The 19845-nt window shown below is 46.2% G+C and overlaps 2 protein-coding genes across 8 annotated transcripts in view; one reads left to right on the top strand and one right to left on the bottom strand.

Moving 5' to 3' along the window:
* Window positions 1-82: 82 nt before the first annotated feature.
* On the top strand, window positions 83-14782 carry pbdc1 (polysaccharide biosynthesis domain containing 1). Of its 3 annotated transcripts, XM_041209012.1 has the most exons (7): window positions 179-196; window positions 3081-3146; window positions 5110-5152; window positions 5908-5967; window positions 13676-13816; window positions 13946-14057; window positions 14267-14782. In XM_041209012.1, the coding sequence occupies exons 2-7, from the start codon at window positions 3130-3132 to the stop codon at window positions 14437-14439; spliced, it is 546 nt and encodes a 181-aa protein (XP_041064946.1). In that variant the 5' UTR covers window positions 179-196; window positions 3081-3129; the 3' UTR covers window positions 14440-14782. The 3 variants fall into 3 exon arrangements, with proteins under 3 accessions (XP_041064944.1, XP_041064946.1, XP_041064945.1); XM_041209010.1 differs by lacking the exon at window positions 5110-5152 and having other exon boundaries at window positions 83-196; XM_041209011.1 differs by lacking the exons at window positions 179-196; window positions 3081-3146; window positions 5110-5152 and adding an exon at window positions 5170-5368.
* Window positions 14783-16493: 1711 nt separating this feature from the next.
* The window catches only part of xpo7 (exportin 7), a 79039-nt gene continuing 75687 nt past the window's right edge, over window positions 16494-19845 (bottom strand). For all 5 annotated transcript variants that reach the window (XM_041209006.1, XM_041209004.1, XM_041209005.1 and 2 more), the window contains 3 exons: window positions 18720-18818; window positions 17315-17442; window positions 16494-16951 (listed from right to left, as the gene is read on the bottom strand). In XM_041209006.1, coding sequence (XP_041064940.1) covers window positions 16858-16951; window positions 17315-17442; window positions 18720-18818 — 321 coding nt within the window. In that variant the 3' untranslated portion in view covers window positions 16494-16857. The remainder of the gene's footprint in view (window positions 16952-17314; window positions 17443-18719; window positions 18819-19845) is intronic.

The following is a 19845-nucleotide window of genomic DNA, read 5'->3' as shown; positions in this document are numbered from 1 at the left end:
TCTTTTTTTAAAAAAAAAACGCGATCAATTAAAATCCTCGGCATCAAATGAGAAAAATAACACGGAGGGGATCAGATTGTGAAAAAAATAATCAAGATTCCTGGGTTTTTATTGATGTGAATCCTGAATGGGGAGAGCGGCTGACCCTTGACCCGGCAGCAGGAGGAGCAGCAGCATGGCTGGTCTGGGATCTCTGGTGAGAGCAACAACACTCCCCAAGACCCTTTCTCTCCCCCCACCCTGGCCCTCAATCCAAATACCCCGCACCCCCTCACCCTCAATCCAAATACCCCCCTCACCCTGAATCTAAATACCGCCCCCCCTCACCCTCAATCTAAATACCCCCCTCACCCTGGCCCTCAATCTAAATACCGCCCCCCCTCACCCTCAATCTAAATACCCCCCTCACCCTGGCCCTCAATCTAAATACCGCCCCCCCTCACCCTCAATCTAAATACCCCCCTCACCCTGGCCCTCAATCTAAATACCCCCCTCACCCTGGCCCTCAATCCAAATACCCCCCTCACCCTGGCCCTCAATCTAAATACCGCCCCCCTCACCCTCAATCTAAATACCCCCCTCACCCTGGCCCTCAATCTAAATACCCCTCACCCTGGCCCTCAATCCAAATACCCCCCTCACCCTGGCCCTCAATCTAAATACCGCCCCCCCCTCACCCTCAATCTAAATACCCCCCTCACCCTGGCCCTCAATCTAAATACCCCTCACCCTGGCCCTCAATCCAAATACCCCCCTCACCCTGGCCCTCAATCTAAATACCGCCCCCCCTCAACCTCAATCTAAATACCCCCCTCACCCTGGCCCTCAATCTAAATACCGCCCCCCTCACCCTCAATCTAAATACCTCCCTCACCCTCGCCCTCAATCTAAATACCGCCCCCCTCACCCTCAATCTAAATACCCCCCTCACCCTGGCCCTCAATCTAAATACCACCCCCCCTCACCCTCAATCTAAATACTCCCCTCACCCTGGCCCTCAATCTAAATACCCCTCACCCTGGCCCTCAATCCAAATATCGCTCCCCCCTCACCCTGGCCCTCAATCCAAATACCCCCCTCACCCTGGCCCTCAATCCAAATACCACCCCCCCCCTCCCTTCTAGACTTTCTCTCTCTCTCTCTAATCCTCCGCAGTTCAGTTTGGGGGTTGTTTTTTTTGGGGGGGGGGGGGCGGTGGGGGGGGGGGGGGGGGGGGGGGGGGGGGGGGGGGGTGGGGGGTGGTGGGGGGTGGAGGGGGGGGGGGGGTTGGTGGGGGGTGGAGGGGGGGGGGGGTTTGGTGGGGGGTGTCAGTCCTGCCTCAGGAAGCCACCCTCAACGCCTCGGAATCAGATGCCTGCGGGTTCGAGCCCCAAACTCCCGGGGCTGGTGCCTGAGCCGATGCTGAGGGAATCTTTATTTCTGCTCCACCGAGGAATGTCCCGCGGTACTTTTTCAATGGCCATATCGCTCACAGTCGATGATCATCTAGCTCATTGTCACATTGCTGCTTTTGGGAGCCTGCAGTGTGCACATTGACTTCATCCATTGGAAAGCACTTTGGGACACCTGGTGGTCATGGAAGACACAATAGAAACGTCAAACTTAGTTTATTTTTTATAACCCAGATATTGACATGATTCTCAACTCAAAGCTGCTTCATTTAATTCTCTGACCTAAAGCTTGGTTAAAGAGGCAGGTTACATGGAGTGTCTTAAGGAAGGAAAGTGAGGTACAGAAGCAGAGAGGTTTCGGGAGCAAATTCCAGAGCTTGGGTTCCAGGCACTTGAAGGCGATGAACATTGTAGAATACAGAACATAGGGGAATACAGAAGGGGCCAGAATTGGAAGAGTGCAGAGATCCTGGAAAGTTGCAGGGCTAGAGAAAATTACAGGGACCGGGAGGGGAGAGGCCATAAGGCGTTTGAACAGTGAGGATTTGAAAACCAAGCACTGGTGAACTTGGAGCCAATGCACAGCAGCAAGCACAGGGGTGATGGGTGAATGGGAGTTGATGTAAGTTAGCACACAGCAACAAAGTTTTGGGTGAGCTCGGTTTTATGGAGGACAGAAAATGGGAGGCCGCCCTGAGAATGCAGGAGAGCGTTGGAATAGTGGAGCTCAGAAGTAATGAAGGCATGGATGAGGGTTTCAGAGCAGCAGGTGGGCTGAGATGGGGTGAAGTTGGGTGATGTTACAAAACTGGAAGGAGGCAGCAGTGCTGATGGATTGAACATGGGGCCAGAAGGTCAGCTTGCTGTTCCCTTAATTCTGTCAGGTAGAGAGTTCCAGAATAATGACCCAGCACAAGGGTGGATTGTTGAGGTATGTCTAAGTCAAGATGATGTCTGACTCAGAGAGACACTTTCAGGCAGTGGTATTCTCACAAAATTGCTGCTCTTTCTCAATGCTGTTAAAGTTAGAATATTATTGGTGTTGAACAGTTCATTGAAGAATCTCGAATTACAAAATATATATAATTCCCAAAACTAACAGAGTTAACATGACTTCATTGGTAGAAATGCAATATTTCAGGTGTGATGGTAAACTCAGCCTCGAGCCATGTGTTCATGTAGGTGTGAAAAATCCCACAGCACTATTCAAAGAGATTTCTCCTGGTGTCTGAACTCAATATTTATCTCCCAGCCAATGCCATAGGAAACCAAATTATCTGGTTATTTACCTCATTTTTGTTTGGGACCTGCACTTCCTACACCCCAAGTGATTCCACTTCAAAAATATTTCATTGGCTTTCAAGCACTTTGGGAAATCCTGAAGTTATGAAAGGCACTATAGAAATGCAAGAGCTGTAAACACAGATTTGTTGAGTTCATAGTGCAACAAAACCCTTTGTGTTCAGTTGATGAATGAAATGTTTTGTATTATTTTAATTATTTGTGAATCCTGTGATGTTTTACTGCCCCGGCACCCCTGCTGCGAATGATAAATAATCACTTGCAATCATTTGCAAGAAAATGAATTTTTTGTTGTTATTATGTCGAGCTGGGCTGTGGTTATGTTTAGGGTTACAGCTGGTAACACAGACTGATCGCTGGCTCTATTTCTGTCTCCTCTCCTCCCAGAGTGGTGCTGAGTTGATTTCAACAGCACAGGCCCTGTCCCTACCAGCAGATGCATATGGAAATGATGTGAGTATTTAATTTTGGTGTCTTGCTTTTTTATGTTTAAGAAATATTGCATTACAATTCCCACCCTGTCAATCTTGGCAAATTGTTCTCTTTTCTGCATTGTTGTCGGCCTGATTCTCAGCCTCCCATTCCTGGCTGGAATTCCCTTCCCTTGTCTTTCTCTTCAGCTGCCTCCTCTCATTGCTCATTGTCTGCTGCCAAGCACACTACTTCAATTTTTGCTTCTGTCTGTTTATTCATTCCTGGGATGTGGGCGTCACTGGCAAAGTCAGGATTTATTGTTCTTCCCTAACTGCCCTTGAGAAGGTGGTGGTGAGCTGCCTCTTGAACTGCTGCAGTCCATGTGGTGGAGGTACACCCACAGTGCTGTTACAAAGAACAAAGAAAACTACAGCACAGGAACAGGCCCTTCTGCCCTCCAAACCTGCGCCGATCATATTGCCTGTCAAACTAAAACATTTTGCACTTCCGGGGTCCGTATCCCTCTATCCCCATCCTATTCATGTATTTGTCAAGCTGCCTCTTAAACACCACTATCGTACCTGTTTCCACCACCTCCTCTGGCAGCGAATTCCAGACACTCACTACCCTCTGTGTAAAAAAACTTGCCCCGTACATCTCCTTTGTAGTTTTCTCCTCTCACCTTAAATCTATGTCCCCTAGTAATTGACCCTTCCACCCTGGGAAAAAGCTTCTATCTAAAAGGGAGTTCCAGGATTGTGACCCAGCGACAGTGAAGGAACGGCGAAACAGTTTCAAGACAGTGAGAGACTTGGGGAACTTGCAGGTGGTGGTGGTCCTACATCTGCTGCCTTCGTTGCTCTAAGTGGTAGAGGTTGTGGGTTTGGAAGGTGCTGTCGAAGGATCTTTCATGAGTTGCTGCAGTGCATCATGTAGATGGTACACACTGTGTGCCAGTGGTGGAGGAAGGGAGTGAATGTTTACAAGCAGTGGATGCGATGCCAATTGTTGTCCTGGATGGAGTTGCGCTTTTTGAGCGCTGTTGAAGCTGCAATCATCACTGCAAGTGGAGAGTTCATCTCCCGCCTTGTGCTGTATCAATGGTTTATTGGCTTTGGGGAGTCAGGAGGTGTGTTACTGCAGTACCTACCTGCTTACCTACCTGCTAGTGTCTGTAGCATTCATTGTTAAAGGTTTTGAATTTCCCTGGTCATCAAGCTAGGCTGTCACTTCAGTTGGGGCAATATTTGTCCTTCAACCAACATTGTGAAAACAGGTCATAAAGACATCACTGCCTGTGGAAAAGCAGTGACGAAATTTAAAAAATACTTACCTGTCTGTGAAACGCTTTGAGATGCTGAGGTTGTGAAAGGATCTGCATAAATATAGGTCTTTATAGGGACCATCAGAATTGCTTAGTTGAAATCATACAGTTTATATATGTGTAATGATATCAAATAACCAAAATGTCAAAATTCCCCCCCCCCCCGACATGTCATCGACTTAACTTAAAGACTTGACAGAACAAGAGTCTCACGGGCAAGCAGATACACTTTACCTGCGAAAGTTTCCTGTCTTCGCAAACTCCATACAGCGTTTTGTGATCTGACAGGTGTTTTGTGTTGTGATTTTTCCACTCACCTTTCACAAAGTCTAACAGAGATGGAAGGGTTTTGCAATGCAATGGAAAAGATTGGCTTTCTGATACCCAGTGTAACAGTTCTTGATTTTCTTCACAAAAATCTTTTTTTCATTTGAAGAGATGTAGCAAAAAAGGTCCAATATATCCTCAGGACTTGAATTAAAAACTTGGTGAAATATAAACAGTAAATACTGGAAGTAGCAGGTCAGGCAGCATTGAGTGGAGAGAGAAGTCAAGTTCACATTTCAGCTCGAAGACCTTTCATCTGATCTGCTGAAAAGCTGTAGAGCTGAAAGGTTAACTGTTTCTCTCTTTCAACAGATGCTGCTGTGTTTCATACACTCTCTGTTTTTATTTCAGCTTGCCAGCATTTGCAGTATTCTGCATTTGGACACAGAGGAAGGTTTGTTCCTGTACACCAAACATGAAACAGTTTCTTGCAGGACACCAACAGCAGGCGATCCATCACTTTGAAACCTTGCTTATCTTTGGTCTGTGAGCAAGGCTTTTAAGCACCAGAACACCAAGACAGTCAGACAGCAGGTGCCACAGGATGGATAAAAGCGGACAGAAGGTTCTACCCAGGGCTGTGGGAGGAGGATGTAGGGTTCGAAGTAAAGTAAGACGGCCACCCTTCAAAGTGGGATAGCATTCCATGTTCATGATTTTGAAAACATTTTCACAGGAAACAAGGTTATACCATTTGAACTCCATCAATCTGGTCGTAGCTATTGGTTTATAGAATCATAGAATTGTTATGGCGCAGGAGGCCATTTGGTCCATCGAGTCCACGTCCTCTCTCTAAAAGAGTAATTGAGCTAATCTTGCTCCCCCTGCCCTTCCCCCTTAGCCCTTCCCCCTTAGCCCTGCAAATGTTTTTGGGTGCTTATTCACTTCCCTTTTGAAAGCCACGATTGAATCTGTCTCCACCACCCTCTCAGACAAGACATTCCAGATCCCTCTGCTCCACTGCCCAATTCAGACTCTTATTCTCCCAGGAGCTTGAACCTTCTCCTCCCTATTCATGTGCACCACCACTCTTACCTGTATTGAATTCATTTGTCAATTAAACAAATGAATGTTGTCTTGTATCTTGTCACAAGCTTTGTATTAACTGCAACCCCTAATTTAGTGTTTAATCTGCCTGTTGTTTTGCAGCCAAACCTGGAAATGATATGGGCTATGAAAGCCTATCAACATGCCGAAATTTATTTCAATGTAAGTACAGTTCTTTGTAATATTTTTATTTAAAGGATAGTTGCTCCTCCTTCACTGTTAAGATTCTGTGCCTTTGACTCGATTATTCCAATGCTCTCCTGACTGAGAAACTTCAACACATCCAAAATTTTTCTGCCCTTCATCATGTCCCTTACCAATGCCCATTCACTCATTACTCTGATGCTTGCTGAGCTATAGGGGCTCCCAGTCCCCCAACACCTACAATTTAAAATCCTCATCATTGGGTTCAAGTCCCTCCAGGGTCTTGCATGGCCTTATTTCTCTAACCTCCTTGAGGCCTACAGCCTGCCCTCTTCCCTCTCCCACCCTGACCTCCACTGAACAGTTTTGGGCTTCTTGTGAACCCATTCTCTTTAAAAAATGCGGGCATCGCTGGCTGGGCCAGCATTTATTACCCATCCCTAATTGCCCTTGAGAAGGTGGTGGTGAGCTGCCTTCTTGAGCCGCTGCAGTCCATGTGATGTAGGTACACCCACAGTGCTGTTAGGGAGGGGGTTCCAGGATTCCAATCTTACTGTTGGCAGCCTGCAGCTGTCTAGCCCCATGTTCTGAAATTCATTCCCCCAACCTCTCCATGTTTTAAGATGCTCCTTATAACCTATGACCACTTTCACCTGTCCTAGTGTCTCATTAGATAACAAAATAATTAAAAGTGGTGTCACAGTACATCTGGGACCTGATTGGCTGGTAGAGAATCTACACTGAATTTGAAACCAAAACATTGTTAAACTAATTAAACCAATTAAATTAATCAATTAATGAATAAGTAGAGGGTATCTAGACCAGAATCAGGGGATTACTGTTCTTAGAATTTAGCATTTATAGTAGAAATCTAGCCCTAGGGAAGTATAGTTAATAAGGAGTCAAGAAGCAGTTATTAGATTTAAATTAATTTATTAAATAGTTCTAGAAATGGCAGTTGCTGGAGTGAAGTGCTTCACCTGTGGGATGTGGGAAATCCGTGACGCTTCAAGTGTCCTGGACAACTACATCTGCAGGAAGTGTACCCAATTGCAGCTCCTCACAGATCACATGGATCGATTCAGGTGGTGGAAAGCATCATTGACAGGAGTTTTACAGACGTGGTCACACCCAAGGTACAGACAGATGGGTGACCGCTAGAAGGGGCAGGCAGTCAGTGCAGAAATCCCCTGTGGCTGTCCCCCTCTCTAACAGGTATACCATTTTGGATACTGTTGGGGGGAATGGCCTATCAGAGGAAATCAACAGCAGTAGTCAGAGGAGTGGCACCACAGCTGCCTCTGTTGTTCAGCAGGGCGGCGTCAAAACACAGAAGAGCAATTGTCATAGGGGACTCTATAGTCAGGGGCTCAGATAGGCGCTTCTGTGGTCATGAAAGAGACACCAGGATGGTATGTTGCCTCCCTGGTGCCAGGGTCCAGGATGTCTCTGATCGGGTACGGGACATACTGAAGGAGGAGGGAGAACAGCCAGAGGTCGTGGTACACATTGGTACTAACGACATAGGCAGGAAGAGTGACGAGGTCCTGCAGCGGGAGTTAGGCAGAAAGTTAAAAAAACAGGACCTCTAGGGTTGTAATCTCAGGATTACTCCCTGTGCCACCTGCCAGTGAGGCTAGAAATAGGAAGATAGTGCAGCTGAACACGTGACTGAACAGATGGTGTAGGAGGGAGGGTTTCCGATATCTGGATCATTGGGATCTCTTCTGGGGCAGGTGGGACCTGTACAAGAAGTACGGATTGCATCTAAACTGGAGGGGCACCAATATCCTGGCTGCGAGGTTTGCTAGTGTCACTTGGGAGGGTTTAAACTAGTATGGCAGGGAGGTGGGAACCAGAGCAAAAGGTCAGCAGGTGAAATAAAGGACTGGGAACCAGTGAATATGGCCAGTAGGACTAAGAGGAAGGGCAGGCAGGGAGAAATTACTGAACACAGTGGGACTGGGGGTCTGAAATGCATTTGTTTCAATGCAGGAAGTATAACAGGCAAGGCAGATGAGCTTAGAGCTTGGATTAGTACTTGGGACTATGATGTTATTGCTATTACAGAGATTTGGTTGAAGGATGGACAGGATTGGCAGATAATCGTTTCCAGGATTTAGATGTTTCAGGCAGGATAGAAAGGGATGTAGAAGAGGTGGGGGAGTTACACTGCTGGTTAAGGGGAATATCACAGCTGTACGACAGCAGGATACCTCGGTGGGCTCATGCAGCGAGGCAATATGGGTAGAGCTCCAGAATAGGAAGGGTACAGTCACAATGTTGGGGGTTTACTATAGGCCTCCCAATTGCCAGCTGGAGATTGAGGAACAGTTATGTAGGCAGATTTTGGAAAGATGTAAGAGCAATAGGGTTGTTGTGGCGGGTGATTTTAACTTTCCCTATATTGACTGGGAATCACTTAGTGCTAGGGGTTTGGATAGTGCAGAATTTGTAAGGTGCATCCAGGAGGGCTTCCTGAGACAATATGTAGATAGTCCAATACTGGGGCAATACTGGAACTGGTATTAGGGAATGATCCCGGCCAGGTAGTCGAAGTTTCAGTAGGAGAGCATTTCGGGAAAAGTGAGCATAATTCATAAGTTTCAAGGTACTGGTGGATAAGGATAACAGGAATCCTTGGGTTAAGGTGCTTAATTGGGGGAAGGCTAATTATAACAATATTAGGCAGGAACTGAGGAATCTAGACTAGAGGCAGATGTTTGAGGGCAAATCAACAACTGACATGTGGGGGGCTTTCAAACGTCAGTTGATAAGAATTCAGAACCGGCATGTTCCTGCTAGGATGAAGGATAAGCATGGCAAGTTTCAGGAACTTTGGATAACGAAGGATATCGTGAGATTAGTCAAAAAGAAAAGGGAAGCATTCATAAAGGCTAAAAGGCTGGGAACAGATGAAGCCCGTGGAGAATACAAAGGAAGTAGGAAGAAACTTAAGCAAGGAGTCAGGAGGGCTAAAAGGGGCCATGAAAAGTCACTGGCAACCAGGATTAAGGAAAATCCCAAGACCTTTTATACATATGTAAAAAGAGGGTAGCCAGGGAAAGGGTAGGCGCAGTCAGGGACAGAGGTGGGAATCTGTGTGTGGAGCCAGAAGAAATGGGAGAGATAATAAATGAATACTTCCTATCAGTATTCACCAAAGAGGACTTAGCGGTTGATTTGTCTAGGGAAGAGTGTGTAGATAGCCTGGATCATGTTGAGATCAAAAAGAGGTGTTAGGCGTCTTGAAGAATATTAAGGTGGATAAGTCCCCTGGGCCAGATGGGATCTACCCCAGAGTACTGAGGGAGGCAAGGGAGGAGATTGCTGGGGCCTTGACAGAAATCTTTGTATCCTCACTGGCTACGGGTGAGGTCCCAGAGGACTGGAGAATGGCCAATGTTGTTCCATTATTTAAGAAGGGTAGCAGGGATAATCCAGGAAATTACAGGCTGGTGAGCCTTACGTCAGTGGTAGGGAAATTATTGGAGAAGATTCTTCGTGACAGGATTTACTACCATTTGGAAGCAAGTGGGCGTATTAGTGAGCGGCAGCATGGTTTTGTGAAGGGGAAGTCATGTCTCACTAATTTGATAGAGTTTTTTGAGGAAGTAACAAAGATGATCGACGATGGAAGGGCAGTGGATGTTATATACATGGATTTCAGTAAGGCCTTTGACAAGGTCCCTCATGGCAGACTGGTACAGAAGGTAAAGTCGCACACGATCAGAGGTGAGCTGGGAGGATGGACACAGAATTGGCTTGATCATAGAAGACAGAGGGTAGCAGTGGAAGGGTGCTTTTCTGAATGGAGAGCTGTGACTAGTGGAGTTCCACAGGGATCAGTGCTGGGGCCTTTGCTGTTTGTGGTATACATAAATGATTTGGAGGAAAATGTAACTGGGCTAATTAGTAAGTTTGCAAACGACACTAAGGTTGGAGGAGTTGCAGATAGTGAAGAGGATTGTCAAAGGATACAACGGGATATAGATCGGTTGGAGACTTAGGCAGAGAAATGGCAGATGGAGTTTAATCCGGACAAATGCAAGGTAATGCATTTTGGAAGGTCTAATACAGGCAGAACCCTTAAGTGCATCGACGGGCAGAGGGATCTGGGTGTACAGGTCCACAGGTCACAAAGTGGCAACACAGGTGGATAAGGTAGTCAGGAAGGCATATGCCATGCTTGCCTTCATTGGCAGGGGTATTGAGTATAAGAGCTGGGAAGTCATGCTGCAGCTGTATTGAACCTTGGTTAGGCCACACTTGGAATATTGCGTGCAATTCTGCTCACCACATTACCAGAAGAATATGGAGGCATTGGAGAGGGTGCAGAGGGGGTTTACCAGGATGCTGCCTGGTCTGGAGGTTATTAGCTATGAGGAGAGGTTGGAGAAACTTGGATTGTTCTCACTAGAGCGACAGAGATTGAGGGGCAACTTGATAGAAGTTTACAAAATTATGAGAAGTTTACAAAATTATGAGTGGCATGGACAGAGTAGATAGTTTTTTCCCAGGGTGGAAGAGTCAATTACTAGGGAACATAGATTTAAGGTGAGAGGAGAAAACTACAAAGGAGAGTGCTGGGCAATTTTTTTTACGCAGAGGGTAGTGAGTGTCGGAATTCGCTGCCAGAGGTGGTGGTGGAAGCAGGTACGATAGTGGTGTTTAAGAGGCAGCTTGACAAATACATGAATAGGATGGGAATAGAGGGATACGGACCCCGGAAGTGCAAAATGTTTTAGTCGACGGGAATGTGATCGGCGCAGGCTTGGAGGGTCGAAGGGCCTGTTCCTGTGCTGTACTTTTCTTTGTTCTTTGTAGACAGCTCGCCATCAGTTTGGATCTGATGAAACTCTTACAGCCCTTCTAAATCTCTGTGCAACACCGACTTTAATCGCTCCGTCAATTGGTGGCCGTGCCTACAGTTGCCTGGACCGTAAAGCTGTGGAAATTCTATCCCTGAACCTCTCCAGCTCTCTTTCCTCAAGGATGCTCCTAAAAGCCTACCTCTTTGACTAATTTTTGGTTGCCTGTCCTAATATCTGCTTATGTGGCTTGATGTCAAATATTCTCTCATTACAGTCTTATGTTGTTCCTTGGGACGCTTTAGCACCTCTCTGAAATGCCTCAGGATGGCCATGTTAGAAATGTTAAATAACAAGTAGTTGTTATTGCTAAGGCCTCGTGTGGTCCAAATTCCTGTAGTGTTCTTACTGGGGGCAAATTAGAGATTGTTCTGCAATTAATTTTACTCATTCAAAAGGAAATGACTGAGCTTCTTGTAGACACTTGACTAGCCTGAGGAACTCACCATTTCAGGATTTGTTGAGTCCACCTATGGTTCTTCACTTGGAAAGATTAGTGGATACAAAACAGAATAAGTATTTCCTGGACTGGCGGTTATTAAGGAGTAATTTCAGTGAGGCTTGGATTCATCAGAATTGGTTTTTTTGTGTGTACAAATTTGTGAATTATATCTGTGTAACAAAAAAAGTTGTCTGCAATGACCTGCTTTGGGTCGCTGAGGATCACAGAATGGTTACAGCACAGGAGGCCATTCAGCCCATCGTGTTTGTAATGGCAAATGGTGGGGGGGGGGGGGGGCTGTATTTCCATCATGGGTTTGGAAATTAAGATTCAGGCCATTTCCTGATGTCATTTACTGAAGTTCTGAATGAACCCACACACACTCGTTATTTTCACCCCAGGGAGCAGGGGGCGGCTGGAATCCGGGCTACTGCTTCCTGAGGCAGGGAGGCAGAAGAATGTTGAGGTCGGCAGATGATAAGGCCCACCTTCATTCGCTGGAATATTGGCCCAATTCTGTGTATGACTATTAGGCACTCTAGCACACATCCCTCAATCCTCCATGCCCCCTGCATACTCCCCAATATCTCCTATCTCCCTTCTATAACTGCTCACCCAGTATCCACTATTGACCGAACTCATGAGTCCAAAAATAACACTGGAAAGTCTTTGAAAAGTTCATAAAATATAAAAAAAATCTGGTTTCCTCCCCTTTAACTCAAAGCGTCAATCAAAAAAACACCCATTCAAACTCCCATTGAGAAAAACTCTCCTCTCAAAATAAAGTTATTCAAAAACTCTTCAAAACATTTCAATCCTATTAACTGCTCATAAAAGTGTCAGTACAACAAAGCTCACAGCCCCCTGTGCAGCTTGTGTAAATAATCCCTGCTGAGCTTGGAGCTCAGCCATGCATTCAAATAGGATTCCATTACACAGCTGAATAAACAAACCCTAGAGAGCTCAATACTTCAGGAGTCTTTGAAGTTACCTGACTGGATGGCCAGCCATCTATTCAGTTTTTTCAAAGGCTCATCAGATGTCTGGACTTTAAATCAACATAAATATCTAGGAACAGTATGCAGATTAAAATTAGATTCTGAATACTGAAGAGTGCAGAAGAGCACTTTATCTGCTGGATAAAGTATTCTAAAGCATATGAACACAACATAATGCTGGTCAATTGAATGCTCACTTAATTTTAATGGACTAGGGCCCTCTGATCAATCATTGCATTGAAAAATATTTAAATTATAATACACCATCACATTTGATATTTGAAAATGGCAAGAGCTTTTAAACTGACCTGTCAAAAGGTTCCAGACTCCATGATAGGCTTCCCCAAGGTCCATGAATTGACTGACCTGACACGTTTCACAGGCTTCAGAACCTTACCACTTCACTGCAATATCAATCTCATTGGGAAACTGGCAATTGACCAGGCATTTAAAAGGCCAACGTCACTTTAATGAGCCTCGGTACACCACCCAGCATGATTCTGGCGCCAATCAAAATACTGGCTAACAAGAATTGGCTGGGAAATTTGAATTCAAGAAATCCTGCCTCTATTTCCAACCACCCAGCATCGGGACAGCAGTGGAAATCCCTGAGGATGTGTCACTATTAGGATGTTCCTAGAAATGTTTCGCTATTTGCATAGTTCCTTTGCAAATGTGTCAGTAGTAGGCCCAGGAAATCTGTCTATGTTCAGTAGTTCCTTCGGGATTGTGAATATTAGCAAGGTGACCGCGGATAGTGTGTTCGTAATAAGGAATTGGGGAGGAATGTGTCTGTTTTTGGTTGAGGAGGTGCTCTGTGAATATCAACATTTGCAAGGGATTGGCAGGAATGTTTTCCAGGGAGCCGCCTGGGACCCTATCAATATTAGCAGGATGTTCCCTGGGGTTTTGTGACCATTTGCAGCTTCCTTCCGGCATTAATAGTAAGTCATTGAATGAGAACATACCATTATTTGCAGCAGATGCCCAGAAACCCATCAGGATTTCCTCTGGAAATATGTCAGCATTTGCAGCAGGTCTCTGCGAGTGTCAGTTAATTGCGGGGCACTCTGGGACTTTATCAGTATTTACAGGGAGTCTACAGGAGTGTTTCAGTGGTTCCGGGGATTCCCTGCAAGTGTGTTTGATATTTGCAGCGAGATCCCATACTTGTGTGCGGTTCCCTGGGTGTATGTCAGGATTTACAGAGGATTCAAGGCTGTGTCACAGTTGCAGACGGCCCGTGTGATTGTGTCACTATTTCAGGGTTTCCCAGTGAGAACTGGTTGATATTCAAATATGCCAGGCAATGTCTGAAGCGATGACTCAAAAGGTTTATTCCTTTATTTCACATCATTGCCTCCAATACAAAATTCAGTCATTGTGACTCATGGTACATCTTGCTCTTTTCAAAGCTTATTTGTTCAGTTGACCCAAGATTTCTCAAACTGACCAGAGAAGATGATCTGATCTATGATGAGTTCAGGAAGCAGTTCAGGGACATGAAAGTTGACATTCTGGATCAGGAGGAGTTAAAATCGGAGGCGGCAAAACTTGTGAGTTGCTCTAATTTACTTGTCGTCTTTGTCTGATGGTGTTGCCCATTCCTGGGATAGCACACAATTTACACTCGGTCTGAAAGATCCAGTGCAGCTCTCTGAAGTCTGCCTTCTCCCCTGTTACAGCAATGGCGGCCTTTCTGCCTGCAGTTCGAAACCCTGGTCGAAGATTTCAACTACGGGACGCTTCTGCGGCTGGACTGCTCGAAAGATTACGTGGAGGAAAACACAATATTTGGTAGGGATGAGTGGGGAAGAGAATTGGGGCTGGTGGGGGTTGGGGAAGTGAGGGTGAAAAGAGGCTAAAAGGGGAGGAGTATTCAACTCTCCTTGGGGGTAAGAAAAGCATTTTGAAAGGAACGCATGAGGAGACGGTTTGTTCTGCGGAGGTAAAAATTCTCTTCAGAACTGATGTGCTTTTCTGATTCCATCCATTTCTCCACCCAGCTACCAGAATTCAATTCTTTGCCATAGAAATTGCCCGGAATCGGGAGGGCCACAACACAGCCCTGTATGAAAGTTCAACAAAAGGAATCGCGGCCAGTGCTGATGAGGCTTCCGCTAACCAAGAGGGAGCACTGGGAAATTGCGCTGGAGAAGAGAGCGCTGCACATACATAGCTGATTGGAAGGATGGACCAGATTGCCTGCATCATATCCTACTGCTTGTCAGGAACTGGGACTGCTTCTGTTCACAGAATTTAACCCAGAGCTCAGTGTTTCAAAGCTTCAGTCGAGACCAGACACAAGGTGCAGTAATTCCTGTTGGAGGCAACTGGAATAATATTGAAAACAAGTCTTCTTTATCCCAGGGCTATTGAAAGTTGCAAAGTTTACACAAACAGAGACCATGAGCAAGTACTGGAATGAGTACCTCCATCAGCTTTCAACGACTGTATAATATCAGACATTTGACGATATCCCATGGAATGAAAGAGGCAGATTAACACAGATTTGAAGATACAACTATTTGTGTGTGAAGTCTATTATGGTTATTGTTATTGCGATACTAACTGCAGAAAAATGAGAGGGGGGATGTGAAGGTAGGAGGAGAGGTAACTGGAAGAGAGGAGGGGGGAAGGAAGAGAAGGGGAGGGCGGAGAGGGAAGTAGTGTGAGAGGAGGGGAGAAAGAGGAGAAGAGTGGAGTGAAGTAAATTTTTGCCTTTGAAGTATTTATCCAATTGCCTTTTGGAAGTTACTATTGAGTATTCAGGTAACACATTAAAAATCAGTAATAAAGAAAAATAAAATTCTCAATTCCCTCTGTAGATCTTTGTCAGTCTCTTCCAATCCACTCAACCTAAACACCTTATAAGTTTGAAAACCAGAGGCAAGGAAGGGAGAATGGAGAAGCAGAGGGGTGAGGTGAGGGAGGGATGAGGTAGTGGGGGTGAAACAAGGGGAGGGAGAGATGGGTAAGAGGAGGGAGAGGGAGTAAGAGGAGGGGAGAGTGGAAGGGAGAATGGGGGGGGGATGGGGGAGAGCTCGGTGGGGGACAGGGAAACAGGAGAGGGAGAGTGGGGAGAGGGGGAGGAGGGAAAGTGGGGAGGGGGAGGAGGGAAAGGGGGGAGGGGGACGGAGGAGGGGGGGGCGAGGGGGCGGAGAAGGGGGGCGAGGGGACGGAGGGGGGGGCGAGGGGACGGGGAGGGGGGAGTGAGGGGAGAGCGAGGGGACGGGGGAGCGAGGGGACAGAGGGCAGGACAACGGGATGGAGTGGGCAATGAGAAGGGGGACGAGGGAACAGGGAGGGGTTGAGGGGAGGGGCAGGGAGGAGACGAGGAGGGGGTGCGAGGGGATGGGGTGCGAGGGGACGGGGAGGGGGCGAGGGGACGGGGAGGGGGACGAGGGGAAGGACACATGGATGGAGTGGGCAATGAGGAGGGGGATGAGGGAACAGGGAGGGGGCAGGGAGGAGACGGGGAGGGGTTGAGGGGACGGGGACGAGCAGTGGAGGGCAGGGGGTGGAGTGGAGTTGAGCAGGATTGGTCGAGTCAGAGGGGATGGGGCCAGCAGGATAGGGAGGGGGAGAAGGCGGCTGGGGAAAAGGAGGATGGTGGAAGGCTAAAGAGTGAAGACAACAGGGGGAAGTGCTGGGGGCGGGGGGGGGATAAGCTCACCCACTCCTGTAGACGACTGCTTTTCCTCTGCACACTTGAACCAACGGGAGACTACTTTCAGTACAAACCATTGACATTTTATTCGCAGTCACAATGCTTACACTATATGCAGCAAACATTCTTACATACCAACCTACCTGATCACGCAGTGATTCGGAAATGTGTTTAGTCAGAACATTCAGTGGAAAGGAACAATAAAAATATATAATCCATCGGTTTTCTGTTCCTTGGTGAATATAAACGAGCTGTGCTCAACACATAATTAGCAGCAATGGTTTCTGTTACCTCTTTTACAGAAATTCCCTAATCACTACCGGAACAATTGTTGGAAAAATATGACGGACAATTGGTACTTGGAGCTAATTCTGCATTAGTTGTTAAGTTTCTTTTTTGTCATTATTTGTATAGATTAAGTCCTGCTCTTGGATTATACGGAGCTCTGTATCTAACTGAACTCCCACTCATTCCACCCCAACTACCTTACATCGCCCCTTGTTGCACATCATCCAAGTCTCTCAACATCGTGCTCCCAACTCTAAAAATTTCAATCACAACTCTTTCGTTTCTCTCTCTCTTTTAATTGATTTCATATAAACATTGTTCAAAATGTCTTAAGAAAAAAAAATGTACAAGTTTATACAAGGCAGATGAGGGGGCGAGAACACAAAAGCACTCGCTGCCATAATTTTGTTATCGAAGGGAGGGACAGTGACAAGTCCTGCAGTCCGATGTTGGGGAATTGAGGAGGGGGGAAGCTGTGGGCGCTGCCCTTGTACCTGCGACCCCTGGGAGCTGTCCGACTGAACTCTGCCTCTTCCCTCCACCCCCCCCCCCCACCGCCTCCCGTGTAACATCACAGATGCACTTCCCTCCCTTCCTTGACCCCTTCCAACCACGTGGGAGGTGAGATTCAGACATGCGTCAGCTCATCATGTCGCTGCTGTTGACACCGTACGTCGAGTTCTTCATTGAGTCGTTCACTTCTCTACGAAACACCGAGAGGTTCTGGGTGAATCTGAGGAGTGATAAAAGCAACAGGATGTTAATGTACATCTCTATCAAACCCACACCCCCCTTTCAACACTCAACCACCTGACAGGCCAAACTCTCCAAGTACATACCACAGTGCGCAGCCCCAGCACCTGAAAATTGTCAGTTTCTGAGTAGATTGAAATATTAACACATCACAGAAAAATTTCTTGTTGGGATTTTGGCATCACAAATGAAGCTGGTATTGCCACAAACTGAAAACATGTGATCTTCTCTGCATGAAGCACTTGCTTGGTAAAATGCATTCTCAATCTTCGGAATTACAAGCGACACCCTTGTTATGCTTCACACACTTGAGCATGCAACCTCCTAATTATCAAGCGCTGACCTGTCTCTGTTCTTGGTCAGTAAGTTGCGTTCAATCCCTTCCATCAGGTTCTCAAAGCAGAGGTGCATGGCTTGTTGCTTCTCTGGAGGTTGGCTGTTCACTATGCTGTTCCTCAAATCAGCAAAATACTGTAGGAGGTGGTGAGATGGGGGGTGGTGGGAGGAGGAGGAAGAAACAAACAAATTGGGAGAAAGATTAGCGTTAGCAACCCTGCTCACACACACAGACAATCCTTTTCTGGGATATGCTTTCAAATGTGCCGGTTTCTATTCCCAGTGTAAAGAGATTTTAAAAAGCCTTAGTAGGTTGCACTCTCCCCTCTGAGTCACAAACTTGAGAGTTCAAGGCCCTCTTCAGGACTTGAGCATGTGACCTAGGCTCGCAATCCCGAGGGAGTGCTGCAGCGTTAGGTGTGACTTCCAAGACGAGATTTTAAACCAAGGCGGTATCTGCCATAATCTGGCCGATCTAGACAGTGGGCTGTTTGGCTGTGGAAGGCATTGCTCATGAGCACAGTCCTGCCTATAAACAACCAATATTAAGCAGGGGGCGAGGGGGAAATGGTGGCAGACAGGTACCTTGGATAGCAATCAAAGAAACTGGTGATGGAGGACTCGGCAGAGACTAGCAAACTGCAGTAAAGGATGGGTCTGCACATGCAGCAGAATGAATGACTGCTCAAGCACGGGATGCATTTAGGGAAAATTTCAGACACAGCATGGATTTATTATTAACTTTGCTGCATAAAAAACAGTGACTCCAGTTGGCCCTCACTGTCACAGCAGTGAATCAACTCCAGCAGAGCAAACATTTGGCAGCATTAACAGTTAACCCTTCACGCTGTGCCTGAAACTGATTAAAAAACTTGGTGAAACAAGCTGAAGTGGAGTCATTCATGGGGCCTTTGAGTCACAAAGGTCTGAGTTCAAAGTCCCAATCCAAAACTTGAGAACATCATCTAGGTTGACGCTCAGTGCAATGCTAAGCGAGTGCTGCACTATTGGGGGTGACTTTAAGGTGGGATGTTCAGTCAAAGCTCTGTCTGCCAGTTTGGATGGATATAAAGATCTTACTTGTAGAGCAGGGACATCTCCCAGTGTCCCAGCTCCAAACAGATTACTTGGTCTTTCATCTCATTTACTGCTATTGTGTTCGCCTGCATAACACTTCAGAAAGTCAGGACATGGCCGTGAAGTAGTTTGGAACATCACAAAGTGAATGACATAGCAAAAAAGCAATGTTTCTTCTTCTTCTGCCTCCTCTTGTTGAGGGATTCTAAGTGATGTACAGTGCACTAGGCAATGACTACCCTGGCGTCTATCCAACAAAGCCCACAAGTTCGTCCACATCTACTGGAGCCGCTCTTGTTGCCAAAGCTCGGAAAATTAATGGCCTCAGACCTCACCTTTTCATTTAGGAGAATTAATCCAAGCAGCGGGCGTGACATGGACCACTGATTTCTGCAGTCTTCAAAGATGATAATGTTCAGAACTGTGGACAGCATCTGTAGCAAGAACCCACAATATTAAGAGCTGGAAAAGGGTTCAGAGACATCAACATAAATTGAGAAGACAGCTTGAAGAAATTTTATGCACTGGGAACGAATCAAGTATAAGACATCGTACACCGTAAGAGAATCATACATTACAGAAGGAAGCTATTCAATCCATCTAGTCGTTGCCAGCTCTTTGATCAAGCTAACCATGTTAATCTCATTCCCACCCTTTCCTCATAGCCCTCCAAGTTTTTTCTCTAAGTATTTATCCAGTTCTCTTCTGGATGTTAGCACTGAATCTGCCTCTGCCACCCTTTCAGGCACAGCATACCACATTATAAAAACATGTTGTGTAAAACATCTTTCCTCGTTGTGCCTTTGGTTCTGTTAAGTATCACCTTAAACCGTGTCTTATGGTTATGAGCCCTTCTGCTACTGGAAACAATTTCTCCTTTTTCTGTCAGAAACATTCCCGAATTTCAATGAGTTCATCAAATTGCATTCTAACTGTTGCTGCTCAAGTGGGAGAAGAATCCCAGCTTCTCCAGTTTCTCCAGGTAACCTGAAGTCCATCATCCAGCGAAGCTGCTCCCCACACTCTCCAAAGCCTTGACATCCTTCCGGGAGTGCAGTGCCCAGAACTGAACACAAGACTCCAGCTGAGGCCGAATGACTGATTTAGGAAGGTTGACGATAACCCCCTCTCTTTTGCATATTTATTCTTGTTCTATTAATGAGATCAAAGATCCCATATGCTTCTTTCACAGCCTTCTCAACTTGTCCTGGCACTGTCAAACGTTCGTGTACATACACTCCTGGGTTTCGGTTTCTGAATCCCCTTTAAGATTGCATCATTTAGTTCAAATTGTCCCTTCTCCATCTTCTCTACATTAAACTTCATCAGCCTCATTCTCCCCCATTTTGTCCCTGTTCTACTCAAATTTGCTGCCATCATTGTTTCCAATGTTTCTGTGTTTCAAATTTCCTGCAATCTTTGAAATTGTGCCCTGTACACATTAATGAGCTGGATATCAAA

This window comes from Carcharodon carcharias, chromosome 17, assembly GCF_017639515.1.
Source record: "Carcharodon carcharias isolate sCarCar2 chromosome 17, sCarCar2.pri, whole genome shotgun sequence".
Lineage (NCBI taxonomy): Eukaryota > Metazoa > Chordata > Chondrichthyes > Lamniformes > Lamnidae > Carcharodon > Carcharodon carcharias.
This window is presented reverse-complemented; position numbering and strand designations above follow the sequence as displayed.

Coding starts and splice junctions, on each gene's coding strand:
- pbdc1 (XM_041209010.1), top strand. CDS start 176: ATGGCTGGTCTGGGATCTCTG. Junction 3,147..5,907: donor CAGATGCATATGGAAATGAT/GTGAGTATTTAA, acceptor GTTGTTTTGCAG/CCAAACCTGGAAATGATATG. Junction 5,968..13,675: donor ATGCCGAAATTTATTTCAAT/GTAAGTACAGTT, acceptor CTCTTTTCAAAG/CTTATTTGTTCAGTTGACCC.